Genomic DNA, 19,767 nt, shown 5'->3' on the forward strand with positions numbered 1-19,767 from the left:
TTGATCTCGTCTGTTTACAGCAGTGGGCGGGGGATGTTTCCCGTTAAAGTGGCCATCTTTGTGAGGGGCAGATGAAGCCGCTCGTAGTTATTTATTTATTTTTTTAAAGGAAAGGGGGGGGGAAAGAAAAGAGCTAGGGCAGGCGGAGCCGATCTGTTCCTTCCGAGCCGAGCGATTGCTTCTGCCTGCAGCTCGCGCGGGCCGCGGAAGATGGCGGAGTGCGTTGGCGGCGACAGCAGGGTTTCTCTCCCCTCAGGGGGGCCGGGTCAAACTTGGTGCCTCAAGCGAGTGGGGATGAGCGAAGAGTGGCTGCTGCTGGAGGACGGCAGCGAGGTGAGAGAGAGCGCGGCGAGAGCTGCCCCACTCCTCGAGCGCCGGGGCTTTGAGGGGCGGCGGCGACGTGAGGGACCGTGTTGGGAAGGGAAAGGGAAAGAGAAAGGAAAGCTGCGCCTCCTGTTGCCCGCATTTGGAACCGCGCCCTCCTTTGCCTCGGAGGGGAGCGCGCGAATTGCCCTCCTCAGCTGAGGGGTCCGGGTCGGGGCTGTGGGATCAAAAAAGCAGCTGGGAGCCGGATATTAAGTTTCTCATTTGCCTCTTGTACCATATCCCTCTCAGCCCACTAACTGAAGCTTCTTCTTGCTCTTTCCCCACCCCATGGTTCCCCAAAGCCTCGGTCTGAGCAGAATTGTTGTTGTTGTTTAGTCGTGTCCGACTCTTCGTGACCCCATGGACCAGAGCACGCCAGGCACTTCTGTCTTCCACTGCCTCCCGCAGTTTGGTCAATCTCATGCTGGTAGCTTCGAGAACACTGTCCAAGCATCTCGTCCTCTGTCGTCCCCTTCTCCTTGTGCCCTCAATCTTTCCCAACATCAGGGTCTTTCAGGGAGTCTTCTCTTCTCATGAGGTGGCCAAAGTATTGGAGCCTCAGCTTCACGATCTGTCCTTCCAGTGAGCACTCAGGGCTGATTTCCTTAAGAATGGATAGGTTTGATCTTCTTGCAGTCCATGGGACTCTCAAGAGTCTCCTCCAGCACCATAATTCAAAAGCATCAATTCCTCGGCGATCAGCCTTCTTTATGGTCCAGATCAGAATTAGGTCAGCCCTAAAGGGCCAAAATTTAGAGCTGGGGCTGAATGGGTCATCTTCTTCTGTTTTCAAAGTGCTTGTCCCACCTTTCAGTTTAAACTTTTAGGGTAACATTCATTAAAACAATAAAGCCAATAAATACAATAAAAAAGCAGTGAACTGCAGAAATAAAACAGCAAAAAGCCCTCAACAGTCAGCATAGTGGGCCAAAACGTGGTTTGTTGCCCTATCCTGTGATTTCCATCCAGTATTATTATTTATTAAATTTCTATACTGTCCTTCATCCAGGGTGGTTTACAATATAAAAACACAGAAGTGCATAACATAGTAACAAACACATGCACACCCAGTTTAAAAGGCCATACAGTACATTGTTTAACTAGCCCAAAGGCTTGGGAGAAGAGGAGTGTTTATGCCTGACACCTAAAAATATGCAATGAAGGTGTCAGGCGAGCCTTCTTAGCGGGCGTATTCCATAAACAGGAAGCCACCACAGAAAAGACCCATTCTTGTGTTACCACCCTCATGATGATTGTGGGGTCCGGGTCAGTTCATATGTGTGCCCAAACATTGCTTCATTTCCTTCTAGAATCTAGATTAAACTGATGTAAGAATTTACAGGACCAACTGTAACAGGACCACCTTAAGCATCTTCACTCTGAGCTATATCTTAACTTAGTTAAATGGGACTTACTCTTCTGAATGTACTTAAGATTGTAGCCACAGAGGTGTCCATGCTGGCACATCTTCATCATTAAAGATTTGACCTTCAGTTTAAAAGAAACTTCCCCTGCCTAACTTAAAACGTGCCCATATGTTGAAATCTAGTGAACAGCTTTGCTGGTTATGACAATGTATCTAGCATAATCTAAAGTTAGCCTGCAAGCTTTTGACACCAAGCGAAATGCAGTTCACTATTCATAAATGAACAGCAGCCTGCAACAGCAGCAAAATAAGCCTTCTGATTTTGTTATCAGTATGGAATTGCAAAAGCAAAGGTGTTCTCAAGCCCATGGATACATTTTGACTTTGAGTCTCAGGCTCCGTAGGTCTGATTAAAATGTTGACCATAATTCTGGGAACAAATGCTGTGGAAGGTTTCAAGCTTTTATTGAAATTTATATCCTCCTTAGTGGCTCACAGTGCATAAAAATAAGCAACAAGAACCAATACAAGGTACTATAATGAAAGATATGACAGATCTTCAAAGGATGGTTGTTCATGTGCAGTTATTTTGGTAGAGAAGTGTGATAACCTTACAAGTGACAGGATGGAGAAAATTTGTGATTTGTCAGCTGTGTCTGTTACTTGGAGGCTCTGTACTTATGAACATGATAATCTCTGAAGCCATATGGTGAGATTGAACTGTGACGAGCCAGAAGGCAGGACAGAGTCTCCAAGAATCCCTGCTCATATAGAAGCCGTACAGCTTGAAAATATATTGAGAAACCTTCCCTCTTTTTAAGTCCCTGGAGATGCTTTGAAAGCCATGCATCAACTGCAGAGCTTTGGGGTGAAGGAGAAATGAAGCATTTAATGTCACCTGAAAGGGGCTTATCTACAATACTGTATATATTGACATCATAGTCCAGATTGTTAAGTATTACATTAATGTAATTTGAAGTTTGATCTTCATAGAAAAAAATGAATAAATGTCTAATTGCTTAATACAAGCCTAAAGCTGAATTAAATTGGATTTTGAAGAATTTATAATTGCAGTGGCATTCTCAGCTGTTATTGGCTGCTCAGACTTGTTTGTTAGGCTACTTTGGATTTGCCTGCTAGAGTAAATAGCTCTTTTTACAAATAAACAAATACTCATTTATGGAGAGCTAATGAACAACAACAACAATAGTTCACAGGTTTTAAAAATGTGTTGACTGGGATAACATGTTTAGGTTTAATTAATTAAGAGGTTAATGTTGTAGAGTAAACTTACTTGCCAGGCTTAGCTAGCTTAGCTCTCACCTTAAGGGGAAGGCAATCAGGCCTATTGTTGTACCTCAGTCTACTAGAGAAGCTCAGTGTGTGAAGACATTTTGAACTGCTTGCTGCAGCTCAGACCGCATGGCTTTTACAAGCCATTATTGTGTTACTATACCAATAATTTAGGAATTTTCACCAAGTTTTACCACCTGTGCAACTTTTTCTGAATGCTGTATGGAAAAGTACATGAACCTGAGCTTTGAAGAGTTTGTAAGTAAACCATTTTTAACTTCCCAAATGTGTGGTCATTTTCAATGTTAGAGGAAGAGGAGAACTTTGGGAAGAACTTAGAAGGGCATATTTTAAAGGTGTAACAGCATATATTTTCATGCTTTACTTTGCTGCATATTTTGTGATTTTAAATTTATGCTGGGGTTCTCTCACTAAGGAGTACTTGCCCCAAACTTGCATTTTGGCATCCAGGAAATCATCTTTTTATATGCCTGTATTTCATTGCAACCAACATTGACATATCAAGCAATCTTGGCACTGCAAGTAAAATAATGGAATACTTGTATGGTGGCTTAATGTATTCCCTTGAATTACTGTAAGAAACTAATGAAGTACCTATTTCACAGCATTGAAATCCAGAATAGATAAGTTGGAGATATTGGTAAAGTAGATTATTAATTGTTTGTTTGTTTGTTTGTTTGTTTAGGTAAGTATAGGTCGAGGAACTGGTGCTACTTACCAACTGATGTCAAAATCCTGTCCTTTGATGATCTCCCGGAACCACTGTGTTTTCCAGCAAAATACTGATGGGCAGTGGACAGTGATTGATAACAAGGTACGGAAAGTTACTAAAAATGAATTGACTTGAAAGATGCTGAATGTGGAATCCAGTTTGAAATTGTGATCAGGAAAGCTGGAGTGCCAGGCGAACCACATGAAAAGCTAATTTTGTATGCAGTTTGTGGAACAGTTTATGGCTGTGATAATGGATACCTGATTCTGTAAACTTTCTTTGTGAGAATTACCTCAATAATACAGTGCACCCTCTGGATACGAATTTAATTTGTTCCGGGGGTCTGTGTGCACCCCGAAAAAAAGTAACTAGAGGTCCCACTTCTGTGCATGCACACGCGTCAAACCTAGAAGAAGAAGAAGAGGAGTTTGGATTTGATATCCCGCCTTTCACTCCCCTTCAGGAGTCTCAAAGCGGCTAACATTCTCCTTTCCCTTCCTCCCCCACAACAAACACTCTGTGAGGTGAGTGGGGCTGAGAGACTTCAGAGAAGTGTGACTGGCCCAAGGTCACCCAGCAGCTGCATGTGGAGGAGCGGAGACGAGAACCCGGTTCCCCAGATTACAAGACTACCGCTCTCAACCACTACACCACACTGGCTCTCAAGTATACACTTCTGGGTTTGCTGCATTCGTAACCTGAAAGTTATGTAACCAGAGTGGTATATAACTGGGGGGTCCACTGTATAGGATTATTCTCTTTTATTTAGTACTTGGAATTTATCATCTAGACTAGAGACTAGATGAAGTAGCTATAATGAGTGGTATCCTAAGATTATGTGAGGGCAAGGTTTCTCTGTCCAATTTTGTGCAGTTTCTTCCTTCCACTGTCACCCCTTCCCACCAGTGAAACCAGCCACATTGTTGTTCAGGAAGGCCTACAGACTTATGGAAAGGTTTTTTGAGGGAGCTGCCATGGTAGCGGGGGCTGGTTGCCTGGGAAGCCTGTGGCACACAAAATAGTAGTACTTGTAGTAATAATAATAATAATCAGCAATCCTACAGCAGCACACATAGGATTTTAAAACAATATATAAAATATACAGTATATACATAAGAAATATGTAGTACAGTGGTGCCTCGCAAGACGAAAAGAATCCGTTCTGTGATTCTCTTCGTCTAGCGGTTTTTTCGTCTTGCGAAGCAAGCCCATTGATGGATTAGCGCTATTAGCGCTTTTAGCGGCTTTTAGCGGCTTATCTGCTGATCGGATCAGCTGATAAGCGGCTTAGCGGCTTAGAAAAGGGGGGGGGGAGGAAAAAAAACCCGCAGGAACTCGCAAGGCATTGTTGTCTTGCGAAGCAAGCCCATAGGAAATTTGTTTTGCGAAGCACCTCCAAAACGGAAAACTCTTTCGTCTAGTGAGTTTTCCGTCTTGCGAGGCATTCGTCTTGCAGGGCACCACTATACTTAACCAGTAAAACAAGTAAAAAATAATGCTCTGGCATTAATATTCTTCAAAAAACCTGAACAAACAGTCAAACTCCTAAAGTGAGATGGAAGTTCCAAATTCCATAGCTGGGATGCCATCACCAATAAGGTCCTGCAGTTACTGTATAATGAATTTCAGATGATTGTGGCACTTAATACTTAAAAGTACTACAGAAGTGTTAAAACATGCATTATCTACTTGTAATCCTTATAGCGGGTATGCCAGTGTTCTCTTTTTTGCTGATGGGGGCGGGTGGTAATGCTGAGAGAGAGTTTGAAAACGTGGCTTGCATTAGCCCACCTATTGAGTTTATGGCAGCCTTTTCTTTCAAGGAGCATTTGAGAGATACCCCTTTTCATCCACATAGCAACCCCGTGGGGTTGGCTAGGGGTGGCTGTGAGTGGCCATGCATTTGAACCCAGTAATCCCTGGTTCCAAACCCAGCACTCTTGTCCATTTTACCACACTGTGCCTCATATTTTGCTTTGGATGCTATTTTGTCTTGTTGTATGTGCTGTCCTTTTAAAGATAAAGCAAATATCCTTTCGATTATTCCCCCCCCCCACTTTTTTTGGGAAGAGTTTTGTGTAAAGCAGGGGTGGTGAGCCTGTGGTCCTCCAGTTGTTGCTGGTCTGCACCTCTAATCATTCCTGACTATGGGCAGTGCTTGCTGGGGCTGATGAGAGTTGGAGTCAACATCTGGAGGGGCACAGATTCGTGACCCCAGCTTAAAGTGTGGAGATCCCAAAGATTTTGGTTAGTTCAGCTGATGAAGGGAGACTTGTCACACTTCCAACATATAAATCATGTCTTGAGTGTCATGTGTACCAGGGGCTGTTGTTTTTAAATCTTGATTTATCTTCTCAGGGAGTTGTAATAAATTTCTTTGGGCTACAGTCCCACTTACCTGGGAGTAAGTCCAGGACTAACTTCTGATTAGATGTGCATAGGATTGCACTGCTAGTTTCTGGACAAATCACTTAATCAACATGGATACATAAAATATATAAAATACAAAATCTGCACAGGTGTTTCCTGTTGGAGTGGGAAGTACTTCTTTTGTCTCATGCTGGATTGCTGTTTTTTGTTTGTTTGCAGTATTATTTGAGGAGTGCCAGGTTTTCTTTGCTGGCTTGCTTTTCTGGTTTGTTTGTTTTATTTTTTGATGTGCAGAAAAACAAGCACCTTTCCTAGCTCTCTCTTATTATTTTTTATCTTTCCCAGAGTCTAAACGGTGTCTGGCTGAATTGTGAACGCATTGATCCATCACGGCCCTATCTCTTACACGAAGGCGACTATATCCAATTAGGAGTTCCTTTTAAAAACAGAGAAACAGCTGAGTATGAATATACACTAATAAGGGAAGATTGGAAGAAAGTCAGTCCATTTCTGGCGCTGAAAAATGACCAGCTGACAGAGAAAACGAAAGACATGAGGGCTAAGCGTAAAATTAGCTTGGAGGAATCTGAGGCATCTGGAGCGGAAGGGCCTTCCAATTCCAGAACCAAAAGAGACAGGGTGTCTTCAGAAAATGACTCTTTGGGGAAATGTGAGGGAGGCAGGACAGAGCTGTCCAGACAAACAACAGAAAACATGGAAACAGTGTTGGTTTCTCCAAGGCCCAGTAAAAAGGAGAAGAAGAAAAATCACTGTAGCACCATTCCGCCTGAGCATGGTTTAACTCTTCTTTCTAAGGACCATAAAGCCCCAAATTTGGCACAGTCTTGGAATGGTTTGGAACAAATAATGAAAACTCTAGCAGATATGACAAAGCTAAAAGCCAAGATGCAGGAGAAACAGACAGCTGTCCTGAATGTGAGGCAAATGAACAAGTGTGCTCCTGTAGAGATCCAGGTTTTGGAGCAGGAATTGCAGGAACTGAGGGAGCAGTTATGCACTGAGCAGGAGCAGCAACAGCAGCAAGTGGAGCAGTTGCAGAAGACCGTCTGTGAAGAATTGGAGGTAGGTGCCGCTGTGATACTTCACCCACCCACTCTCATGTACCATTTGAAAACTTGCAAGTGTTGAAGTTGTGCCTAAGCAAGAATTATTGGATGGGGGAAAGGTTAGCATTTTTAGCATTGCCATAGTCTCCCAAACCACCACACCTTCATTTTCAGCTCTGAGGTTTCTTAGTCCTCCATTTAGTGTGCCTAATGAGCTATTTTCAACAGTGTTGCAAACTTGTTTGAAACTATAGTTTAGCTGCTTAAAAATCCCAGCTGGTTTAGTTATTAGCACAGGGTAGATTAATTATGACATTTCTCCTACACTGAAATATCTGACGACAAGGAAAAAGCAGGTGCAACATCATGTACACAGTGTATTGCGGTAACTTATTTCAGGGCTCATACATTGATTAGGCTGCCCAGTCATGTACCATACCTTCTTTCAGACAAAAATTATCACATGTATAAAAATACTATGCATGAAGGAGTCAACACTTGGTCCAGTTTCACCGTAGAGTTTGTATTTTTTAAAATAAGCGCAGCATTTTAAAATTCACTGTAGTTGTTTTATGATGAGATTGGCAAAGAGAGGATTGTTTGCTCCCTGTCCTAATTTCCTCGAATTTCTTGTGTTGCAAAAAGCCCATTGATTAGTGAGACACATGAGTTGCATTTCTGCAGATGGTTCATCTTTTGGTGAGACTAGGCAAGATAGCAAGATCAGCAACAATGGACATGTTGCTCTCAGGATACTTGATGTGTTTTTAACATGGCTGCATCTACTGGCTTGTGAGCCACAGCTGACTGAGGTCCAGCACTGAGGGCCTTCTGGCGGTTCCCTCACTGCGAGAAGCCAAGTTACAGGGAACCAGGCAGAGGGCCTTCTCGGTAGTGGCGCCCGCCCTGTGGAACGCCCTCCCACCAGATGTCAAAGAGAACAACAACTACCAGACTTTTAGAAGACATCTGAAGGCAGCCCTGTTTAGGGAAGCTTTTAATGTTTGATGTATCAAAGTATTTTAATATTCTTTTGGAAGCCGCCCAGAGTGGCTGGGGAAACCCAGCCAGATGGGCGGGGTATAAATGATAAATAATAATAATAATAATAATAATAATAATAATAATAATAATAAATAATTAATTATTACTGTATTTGAATGATGGACACCAGAAGATCAGTACTGAAGTGCAAGGCCTCTCTCTCCTAGAGCTATGGGTTCAATAAAAAGATGTGAAGTCAATGGATTGTTGTTGTCTGATGGGCACAGTAGTTAGCAGAATATTGCTTCACTTCCTTACTAGTTGCTCAGTCACTTCAGTAGAGATTACAATACTGTTCTTTGCTTTGACCCTAAAATACTTCTAGTTCTTCCATCAGCAACTCTGCTTGAAATTCCTGCTGATGAAGTAGTAGCGCTAAGGAAAGTGTCTAGCAGTAAATGAACAATGGAAATACACTGTGTTTAATTATCTTTGTCCCTGTTTGATTCCTCATGGCGCCTGCTAGAGAAGGGATAAGAATAGGATGGGTGGCAAAACAGAACTTCCCCTTCTGTCTGTGAAAGAAAGCCAACGAGTTTTATCACAGCAGGGTATAAAACGGCTTCATTTGGTACAGTGGTACCTCAGGTTACATATGCTTCAGGTTACAGACTCCGCTAACCCAGAAATAGTGCTTCAGGTTAAGAACTTTGCTTCAGGATGAGAACAGAAATCATGCTCCGGCGGCACGGCAGCAGCAGGAGGTTCCATTAGCTAAAGTGGTGCTTCAGGTTAAGAACAGTTTCAGGTTAAGAACGGACCTCTGGAACGAATTAAGTACTTAACCCGAGGTACCACTGTAGTTTGTAACCACAGCGTAGGCTGTGCACACATTACCCCTTCTCTGGCTCCAGTGCGCTCCCACTGCTGGTCTTTGAACCTGAGTAGACATGAAGTTAGCCACACTCCATAGGGATCCTGGAGTCTTGTTTGCTGTTCTTCTGAACAGCCTCTATTGATTAAAAAATGAAAACCATGGTGAAGCTGAGGTCTGTAACTCTTAGGCAGCTCTCAGCGACAGCTTCAGTGAATTGGAGTTCAGTGTGGGTAAGCAAATTAGGTAACGGGCATCAGATGACGACATCCCCACTCCTCTGGCATGAACAACAACCTAAAAAAGCAACCTGAAACACTGCCGGAAAACCCCCCTCAATGTATTTCAAGGCACCAATGTGCATATAGCCTGAGTGTGCAATTAAATTGCTATATCATGGTTAATGCCCTAGCTATTATAACCATGGTGTTAGCCCAGCTCTTTATTTCATAGTTCAATAAACACATTCTCCATATCTGTAATACTTAATTTCCTCTTAATATATTGTAATTCTAACTCACTATGATCATATTAGAATTTTGTGATTTTTGAAAAATAAAGCAGTAAGCTTCACCAATACCAGTTGTTCACTAATTTGTCTTTAAAAATCTGTTTTACTTTGATTACCTTTTTTCATGTTTTTACACATATGATTCCAGCTCTTTATAGGTTTATAGTTCTATATGAACATATAACAAATTGTTTAGTTATCAAAGGAAGCTGTCTTTTAAATAATTTAATAAACATATGATGGGATCTCTAAGCGTGCTAAATTGCAAAAATATTTTTAATTACCTCCAGGACCATTCTCCAGTATTTTACTCACCTCTGCACATTCCCACTAAGTGTGAAAGAAATCTCTTTTCTGTTTTTGACAAAGCCAACTATTCCTTAGATTTGTGAGCTAAGAGAAACCTACAACTAATAAGGGTTGTCTGCTAAAACACAGTGATTCATGGCTGCTTCACACGTTACTTCAGTGAACAAGCATGTTATTGCTTGTGGCAGATGCTCACAAATGATTATGAATGGATAAGAAATGTGGCTTGCAATCTATTGTTTTTATTTACATCAAAATGTTTAATAGCTTTGTTCTATCACATTGTATCATCTGTATTGTATTGCGCTTGTGATGGTAAAACATCACCATTGATAGTGTATGCATGATGGTAGCTTAGGGGCAGTAGGTTTGCTGTGTGTCCTGTCTGTTCCTCTTAGCACCATTGGTGGGACAATCAAGGGGAGAACCATTACATTGACTTCCTGCCACACCCTCAGAACTTTGTCAGAGGTGCAGGAACAAGCTTGTTCTTGAAGAGGTAGAATTGAACTGGGCAGCTTCTTGGGTTGTGACTGTCACATACATTCTGCCATGCTGCCTCAGTCCTTACGGCAATCCTTTCAGGTATGGGGACTGCATTCATTCATTCGTTTGTTCTTTCATTCCCCACCTTTTTGCCTGACAGGGACTCAAGGCGGCTTACAGATAAAGTAAGAATAGCAAAAACAGGGAGTTCCAGAGTCTGGGAGCAGCCACTGAGAAGACCTCTCTGTGTCCCCAAGTCTGCCTATGAGGGTGGCAGGTTTGAGAGAAGTTTCTGCAGCTATTAAGGGCAGTGAAGACAGCTAAGCACACAGTACTGGTTGTGTGAGTGTGTGTTAGCAGCACACACCCCTAACTGTGGCCTAATGTTACACAATTTTTGCTAATTGGAAAGCTCCAATGAGTTTAGTAGAGCTCACCTTTATCATAGTAACCTGCACTTTAAATATTCAGAAACACTTTCTAAAAATGTTTAAACTCACCTTGTTAATGTCCATAAAGACTACACGTTACAGCCAGCAAGCAGGACTTTTAAAACTGCTCTTCCAACAATGTAGAGCAGCTATAACATCCACTGCCTGCAACAGTTATTGTAGGTGACTGCTTCTTCCACCAAGGAGAAAGCCATCAATGATTCACATTCTTGTGATAGCACATATTCTAGCAAGGAGGGAGCAAAGAAGACACTGCTCCGGCTATTTTCCTTCCCTGTTAGAAACATTGAGAGCTACTTTATGCTGATTTAGATCAATGGTCTATCTGTCTCAGTTTTGTCTACACTGGCTGGCAGAGGCTCACTAGGATTTCATATTAGGTTCTCTCCAAGCCCTACCTGGAGATGCCAAGGATTGAACCTGGGGTCTTCTGCACTTAAAGTAGATGCTTTACCACTGAGCTAGGGCCCTTCTCCCTTGCCTATACAACCACAGCAGAGAGAACAAAAAGTGAAGATACTCTCGGCATTACATGATTAGATAGTGCAGGGGTCTGCAACCCGAGGCTCCGGAGCCGCATGTGGCTCTTTTACACCTTTGCCGCGGCTCCGGGGCGGATACTAGCGAGGGGATGGGGCGCATTGTGCGCACCGACACTCCCCACTGTGACGGGCGCTGTACTGGCTGTGACGTCGCATGGGGGTGGTGTGTGCGTTAGTCATGCACAGTCCCAAAGTCACCTTCCTGCCCGCCCGCCCGCCCGCTACATTGTAAGGGGCATGGTCACTGTTTTGAAGGGGAGTGAAGAACACACACACACACAAAAAGGTAACTTGTTAATTTAACGTTTATTTCTATGAGGAGGAGTAATTCTGGGGGGTCAAACAAAGAAATAATAAAAAGTGACAAAAAAGTTATTTTTATAATGACGAGTTTTGCGGCTCCCAGTTTTTTTTTCTTCGGAAACGGGTCCAAGTGGCTCTTTTTGTCTTAAAGGTTGCAGACCCCTGAGATAGTGTATTGTATAGGGGTATGTGTCTCTGATTAGGAATACTGTAAAAATAATAATAATTGAAGATTTCCTTTTCAGGTTTCAGTTTTGTGTAGGCAGCAGCCATTTTATTGTTATTTTATAACTGCATGGAAGAAAACTTGTTTGACTCCTTTTAGCATATCTTTCCACTAGCTTCTGTTATCCTTCATGTTGTTGTTCTTAGTTCTATATGTCTTTCCTTTACTTGACTGACAGGCTCTTATTTATTGTTTAGGGAGCAAAAGAGGAAGAAGGAGAAGGGAGACTGAAGGAACAACTGACCCAGGTTCTAGTGCAGGTAATGTAGCACAGTGTTAGGTTATTTCCAATGTTTGTATCACTTGAGGATGTTCAAATGTTACCCCCACTGGCGAATTGCCAGGATGCTTAGCTCTGCCTCTTGCAGTGAGACATGCTTGATTGGCTGCAAGTAGCAAAAATAGTGGATGATTAGGAAGAACAGAAAAGACAGTATCAAAACCACAAGCAATCTGTAATGATGGCTTGTTGAATTTGATTTTTTCTTGGCTTGGTCCCATCATTTTGTAAGTTATTACTGTTCATCCCACTGCTGCAGCACATTCTCTTCCCTCTTGGCACACCTTCACAAAATGTTACCTGGGCCAGAGGGTCTTTTTCTATCATGAGGATCATTTAGGAAATGTGTGGTAAGCTCTTTGCTAGGAGTAGAAACCTGTTGCTATCCAGATGTTGTTAGACTCCTCCACCAATCCCAACCAGCATGGTCAGTGGCCAAGGATTGGAGTTGTAATTCAGCAACATGTGGAGGCCCACAGGTTCCCAAACTGGATGGTCGCTGCTTTTGTGACCAAAGGCAGACTTATTTCCAGGTGCTACAATCATGGGAATTACCGCTGGCCTATAAATGTTCATTCAGCTCCTGATGTTATAGTTATATGTATGAGTACATTCTTAGGGCCAATTCAAGGTGTTGGTATCAGTGAACAAAATGTTGAAGAGCTTAGGACCCAATACTTGAAGGCACACCTGCCCCAGAACCATCCAACCTGAGTTGTAAGGTTTGTGCACAAGACTCTGCTTGTGGTGTCCTCACTAAGAATAGGCTAGGGAGCCACTCCGTATAGAAGGGCCTCTCGGATGTGGCACCCTGTCTATAAAACCTGTAGTAGAAAGCCAGTTGTCTCCCATTTTATGGTCATTCAGGTGACAGCTTCCTATTTTTGCAAGTATTCAAAGCAGTGTCGGCATGGCCTTATCTGGTTAACTGGGTGTGATACACTGCTGTTAATTGTATTTTATGATTAATTTTATTTTAACTTTGTTTTGTATAGTTCACCTGGTTACCTTTGTACAGTTAGCAGCATCCTTACATACCTTTTGCCTATTCATTTTTCTAATCTAAATAAGTTTTAAGTATGTGTATGTTTTACGGATTATGTTTATTTAGAGGAAATGAGTTGTATTCATGCAGTGGGTTGACATATTTTCAGGATGCGAAGTAGAATCTGGCATGCCTAATTGGTATGTTAATGAGAATTTCTGTTTGGTATCTTATTTCTCAGCATCGTGCTTTGATGGAAGAACTGAGCCGTAGCAAGAAGGATTTTGAAGAGATCATTAAAGCCAAGGACAGGGAACTGAAAGAGACTAAGGTATGAACAGAAGAAAAATACACAACAGTCAAAGTTTAGACCTTGCTCCAAAGCCTCACACTTTGCAGCTTAAGGAAGTTGCTCTCTGCTTTTCCATAGGTTCCCACCACCTTGCTTTTATTTCTACACTGTGGTGAAGTGGAGGGTTTTAGCTGTATATAACTTTAGGGGCATTTTGTTTTGTGCAGATTTTTAAGTTTAATAAAGTTTTCACCTTTTGGAAAGTATGTCTCACGTGCCCAATACATTCTCATTCTTCTACCATTGTTTACCTGATGTTTTTGGGTTCGTTTTCTTCTGGGCTACAGGAAGAGAAGGAGAAGGCACGAGCACAAAAGGAAGAGGCCTTGAGCCACATGAATGATGTACTGGAGAATGAGCTGCAGTGTACTATTTGCTCTGAACACTTCATTGAGGTAAGATTTGAAAGAAAAAAACTTTTAAGAAGCAGTAGTAAGTATACATATATTTTAATCCCCTTTTATTGACACCAAATCAGTTTGAAAGTTGCTGAACCCAATTTTTATTCCTGGGATTTCTGTGGGTTGGATCCAATGATTCTGTGAGCAGAAGTCTGCTCATGAAACTTCCTGCTCATGGAAGGGATATGTGTGTGATATACACAATTTCCTTTAAAAGAATTAAATAAACATTTGATTTAATGAATAAACATTATACATGCTAAACAAACTCCAAAAGATAATACAGATATTAGAATATCATTTAATGCAACACATTCTATTATAAATACATCCTATGCCCTTTTAAAATGTGTTCTTTTGTGGGGGGCTATTGGGTTGTTGTTTTTATTAGGTATTTTGTGGTTTTATATCTTGATTTTATTCTGTAAACCGCCCTGAGACCCCTGGGTATAGGGCAGTATATATATTCAATAATAATAATACAGTAATAATAATAGTAATAATAAAAAATAATAATAAACCTTTTCAATAATCCTATAATATCTTACTAAAAGACCATTGGCATCACAATTATTACATTTTATCATACCTTTAAAATATGTTAAATATCAATCTACTTTTTAAAAATAAGTATACAGATTATTTCCAAAAATCTCAATTTCGAATAATTGCTTCCAAAAATGTACATGTCTAAGTTCATTTCCTTTATAGCGACAAATAAATAATACGTTATTCCTAGTTTTTATACACACACACAATATTACTGGTTTCCATTTATTCATTTCCTCTTTTATCCTTTTATGTGGATGTTTAATAGAATCATAGTTGGAAGGCACCCTGCGAATCATCTAGTCCAGCCCCTGCAGTGCAGGAATATGCAGCTGCCCCATACAGGGATTGAACCTGCAACCTTGGTGTTATCAGCATCATGTTCTAACCAGCCAAGCTATCCAGTTCTGACAGTTCATTTTCTTACATTGTTTTTAGTATTTTGAATTTTATTTTCCATTCTGAGCTTCCTGGAAGCTTCTGTAAATAAAGCGGGATAGAAATCCTAATCTAATGTGTTATATATAATATGAACTTTTCAGGCTGTCACTCTCAACTGTGCACACAGCTTCTGCTCCTATTGCATCAATGAATGGATGAAGCGTAAGCTGGAGTGTCCAATATGCAGGGGGACGATATTATCCAAGACACGATCGCTAGTTCTGGACAATTGTATTGATAGGATGGTGGAGAACCTGGATGATGAGACGAAGCATCGCCACCTTTCCCTCATCCAAGAGCGAAAAGGTGAGAGGTGGGTCCTCCATTCTGAAGGCATTTGAACATTCCTTGGCACCTGCGTAGCGTAGTGTTTAATTGGAAATATATTGATAGCAAACTACAGTTAGGTTTCTGTGCCTTGCTTTAGTTCTGTTCATGAATAAAGCTTTTTCAGTTTCAGGTGCTGTTTTGGAGACAGCATTTCAAAGCTAACAGCAAGGTTGTTGTACAGAGACGCACACACAGACACCTTAAGATACAAAAACTTAGAAAAATTTAGATAAAGCAATGTGGGTTAATCTTCTAATTCAGCCACCTTCTTCATTTCATGCTAGCATTACTTACATTATTTATTATATTTACATTCGATTTTCCGTCATGCAGCTGCTGAGAAGACACTGACTAGAATCTAGCTTTGCTCCTTTAAATTCCTGGGAGTTCACCTTAGTGAAGACCTCACTTGGAAAAACAATATAACTCAGGTGGTTAGGAAGGCCCAAAAGAGTCTTCATTCCTCAGGGTCTTGTGAAAGAACAATGTTAAACAACAATTTATGACCTCCTTCTACCGGACCACAATAGAAAGTGTCCTCTCATATTGTATCACAGTGTGGTACATTGGCTTGACAGCCACGGACAGAAAGTCTTTACAGAGGGTGGTGAACACAGTGCATGATATCATGGGCTGTCCCCCGAGGCAGCTAGATGACATCGCAAGGGATCGTTGCCTTAGGAGAGTGAGAAAAATTCTCAGGGACGATTCACATCCCAGCCAGCCCCTCTTTAATCTTCTACCCTCGGGCAGCAGATATAGAGGTCTAATCAGTCGTACCAACAGGCTAACAAACAGTTTCTATCCGTGGGCTGTTAGGCTGCTGAATGGAAAATAATATAGTGCAGCAGACTTTCGGGGTTGGTGTGTTGTGCGACAAGCACACAGAGTGCAATGGGATTGAGTGTTTGTGTTGGGGGGAGGGAGGCTCAGTTAATTTCATTGTACACAGGTTGTACATTGACAATAAAGGTATTATTATTATTATTATTATTATTATTATTATTATTATTATACAACTTCAGACTATGCTCTAGGACAGGGGATCCCAAATGGGGTCCGTGGACTACCTGGAAGCTTCATTCAGGTGGTCTGCAGTGGGTCTGTGGATTTGTGGTTGAAGATGGGAGAGAGTACATCTGTTATATGAAATATTCGTATTGATTTTTAATTGTATTTTTATTGCTCCTTTTGTTTATTATCTTGCATTGGGTTGTATTACAATTTGACTTCTATGGAATGCAAATTGTAATACAATTAAATAAAATGCAATATGTAAGAAATAAAAGAAGCAATAAAAACCCAATTAATATCATGTAGCCTCTAGCACAGCACATTATAATTGCAACAACTGGCAGAAAATACCATTTCAGGTGGTTTGGGGGTGGGAATTTGGGGACCACCTCCCTAGGAACAACTGATTAACTGTTATGTTGCAAGTGAGGATGGCATGTCTGCTACAAGCAGTCAAGCAGTCTAGAGATCAGCTTAGAGTCCCAGTGATGGCCAAACCTTGCCCTTCAGCTGTTTTGGGACTACAGTTCCCATCATCCCTGACCACTGGTCCTGTTAACTAGGGATGATGAGAGTTGTAGTCCCAAAACAGCTGGAGGGCCAAGTTTGGCCATCAGTGGCTTAGACAGAGACACCTTGCATTGCTCCACCTCTGTATTGATTTTATGTTGAGACATTGTGTCTCCTTTATTTCTCTTTCTTCCTCTTCTCTAACCCTCTCTGTGCTCTTAAGCATTGTCCTTGAGACAGTTGTGTACTTCCTTGAGAGAAGAGTGGGCACTGGTCCAAGGGAAGGGACAGTATTCAGTATGAAAGACCAGAGCAGTGCAGAATATAAAAGTTTTACCCCTGAGTACTGAAAGCAAAGCCCGCTCCCCCTTAGTCCTCATTACCCTTTGCCTTTTCTGTACTTTTAAATGTATTTTTCCTGCACCATTGAAAAACAAATATACTCCCAAACTTAAATCCTTTGGTTGGGTATTCCTGCACTTGCCTCAAATCACTTTTGGTTTTATTTTTTTTATCTGTGTATTTTAATTGCAGGGAAGCAGGTTGTTGCGGAGAACCCAGCGTCAGAAAGTGAGAGCAGTACTCTCAGCACGTCCTCAGACAGCGAGAGCAGTAGCATTACCTCAACATTAGACAGCGAGAGCAGTAGCCTTACATCTGTGCAGTCCATCATGTCATTAAGCAGCTTTGAAAGTGATGACTATGAGGGAGACTCTGACAGCCACCATGTTATCTGAAATGCCTGCACCGTACCCTTGCAGTTGTTTGAAGCCTGCTCTGGATGCTTTCTGGAAGAACGGATTGGACACTTGGAACAATGAAGAGACTGGAATTTGAATTGTGGATTAAAAGGGCTTGGCAGGGTCCTGTTCTTTTCTTAAGTGAATGTGCGATGTCCTCATCTCTGAAGAGTGCGATCGAAAACTGTTAGGCTCAAACCCATTTTTCATACTAGGTGACTAAACCCGTGTTTCTGTTCTTGCTATGAAATTCTTGGAGTTGACAATGTACCACCAAACTTAAATTTAACTGCTTCCCTCCTAATAGGTTGGAGAGTGCCAGCTCATCAGCTAAATAACTGCTTAATTAACTGCTTAACCTGATGTAGTACATATTTGCTTTTTGTGTCAGAAAGCTGTTTACACATGACTCATGGGTTCATAAAGAGAATAAGAATATTTACAGCTGCATAAGTCTGGAGAAATTGTCATGGTTAAATTTACCCTGCCGTAAGCCCCAAAGAGTTTGATACCAGCTTCCCAGAAAAGCATCTTAATCAATTTCTCTCAAGCTCTGTTGCCAAAATTGAGCAGACATAGTCAAAACTGTAGCAGCGCTTTTGCATTTCTCTCTGTGTATGTCTGTGTGTAGAGTGTGGTAGGAGGGCTTTGAGTGAAAAAGTTGCATTTCTGAATGAGCAGAAGGTGGCACTACATATTTATCAGTATTCACAGTATGTTGCTGGTATAGCACTATAAGTTTGCAGTAACTCAGGTTCCATTTCAGGGGCTTTGGCTTCAAATTAGCAGGCAAATTGGATTGGCATCTCTTTCTGTTTTTTTGTTTCCTTGATATGTCTTGTGGTGGTTATTTATTTCTTTGTTTAAAAGTTACAATTTATATAAAAGAACAAAAAACCTGTCATTTCTGTTCAAGTTGCTTTCATAAGCCAATATCCTTTCTTCATGTGTGGTACTCCCCATCTCTGTGTGTCTAGCCAATTGAGTCTGGCTACCTTATTTTTATTGATTCTAGCTTTAATGCTAATGAAGAATTTCACACTTTTATAACTGGATAAAGACACTTAACATTCCCCGTTGCAAGGAGTTCTGAGCCACCACAGTAGTTTACTATTGTCAATAAATTATTGCAAGTTCATAAATTCCATATTTTTTTGTTAAGGCTACTTCGCCCTGAAGATGTTGGTAGTGTAGTTTCAAACAAATGAAATAAGATGCAGGGGCACATAGGCCATAAAGCTATGTTAACGTTTGTTATAAATAAGAATGTGTGGTCCCCCTCCCCAATTCTAATAAAGTGGCAGTGTTTTCTTACCAAGAAATGCATGATCTGAAAGCACTTCCTCCCTCAAAACCACCTTGGCGCATGAGCACCAATTTGGGAATCAGCTGGAACAAGGTTATTGGAATGGGTTAAATGAGGCAAACTGCATTGGTATATCAACCTTGTTACACATGATGGTGCACCTAGTTTTCATTGATTTCTGTTATTTGGCAATTTTGGAAACACTCTCGTTTCAGAAGAGGGAAGCTACCTTTCTGGATGTTCTGCTCTGCTATCCCAGCTGCCGTCCCCTGCATGACATTTCATCTGCATAGTCATGTGTCAACTTCAAAGTGTCTGTTTCACAGGGTGTTCACTGTGTATGAATGCGCTTACTGGAGACATGCAGCAGTGTATATAGAATTGATATTTTTGAGGCAAACTGTAGTGGATGAAGCAACTCTTAAGAAGACCTTGCATCCGATCAAAGGCATCTCCCAGTTGACATGGGGATTATGTGTTTTAAGTGAAACACTATTGAAAATGCCTGCAAACACTCCATTCTGCCCCTGCCCCGTCCTCCCCCTTTTTTGGTGATGTTTTCAGGTCACTTCTGGGTTGGGGATGATGTGAACATGCACATTGGGCATGTCTAAAATGGTTGCTGCCTGTAGTAATTTGTTGGTAGAAAAAGCTCCTGGTCATATTTTTTAAAATACCACTCTCCTTATCACTTGTCTCTTGCTGTGGACAAGCCTATTCTTAAATGATTTCCTGGTGCATCAAGTATTTTAAAGTCATGGGTATACACAAGGGACGGGGAATCTCTGGCCTTCCCATCATACTCAGCCGCCATGGGCAAGGTATAGTGGGTGTTGTTGGACTACACAGGTTAGCTATCTCTGGTTTGCACCGATATGCCCATGTGAAGCTTGCTTGTAGTGTATGTATTTGTTTTGGACTGTTTGAAGGTGTTAACCATTCTGTCACCTACCTGGACTTTTCAGGGGAAAAGATGG

The 19,767-nt window shown here is 41.5% G+C and overlaps 1 protein-coding gene across 2 annotated transcripts; it reads left to right on the plus strand.

The window, feature by feature from the left end:
- Positions 1-42: 42 nt before the first annotated feature.
- On the plus strand, positions 43-18,806 carry RNF8 (ring finger protein 8). 2 transcript variants are annotated; one of them, XM_083497201.1, is made up of 8 exons: positions 43-333; positions 3,732-3,860; positions 6,474-7,211; positions 12,080-12,142; positions 13,389-13,478; positions 13,787-13,894; positions 14,992-15,203; positions 17,279-18,388. In XM_083497201.1, the coding sequence occupies exons 1-8, from the start codon at positions 211-213 to the stop codon at positions 17,316-17,318; spliced, it is 1,503 nt and encodes a 500-aa protein (XP_083353327.1). In that variant the 5' UTR covers positions 43-210; the 3' UTR covers positions 17,319-18,388. The 2 variants fall into 2 exon arrangements, with proteins under 2 accessions (XP_083353327.1, XP_083353326.1); XM_083497200.1 differs by having other exon boundaries at positions 45-333; positions 14,992-15,196; positions 17,279-18,806.
- Positions 18,807-19,767: the final 961 nt, after the last annotated feature.

Source organism: Podarcis liolepis, assembly GCF_965112155.1.
Source record: "Podarcis liolepis genome assembly, chromosome: 3".
NCBI classification, from domain to species: domain Eukaryota; kingdom Metazoa; phylum Chordata; class Lepidosauria; order Squamata; family Lacertidae; genus Podarcis; species Podarcis liolepis.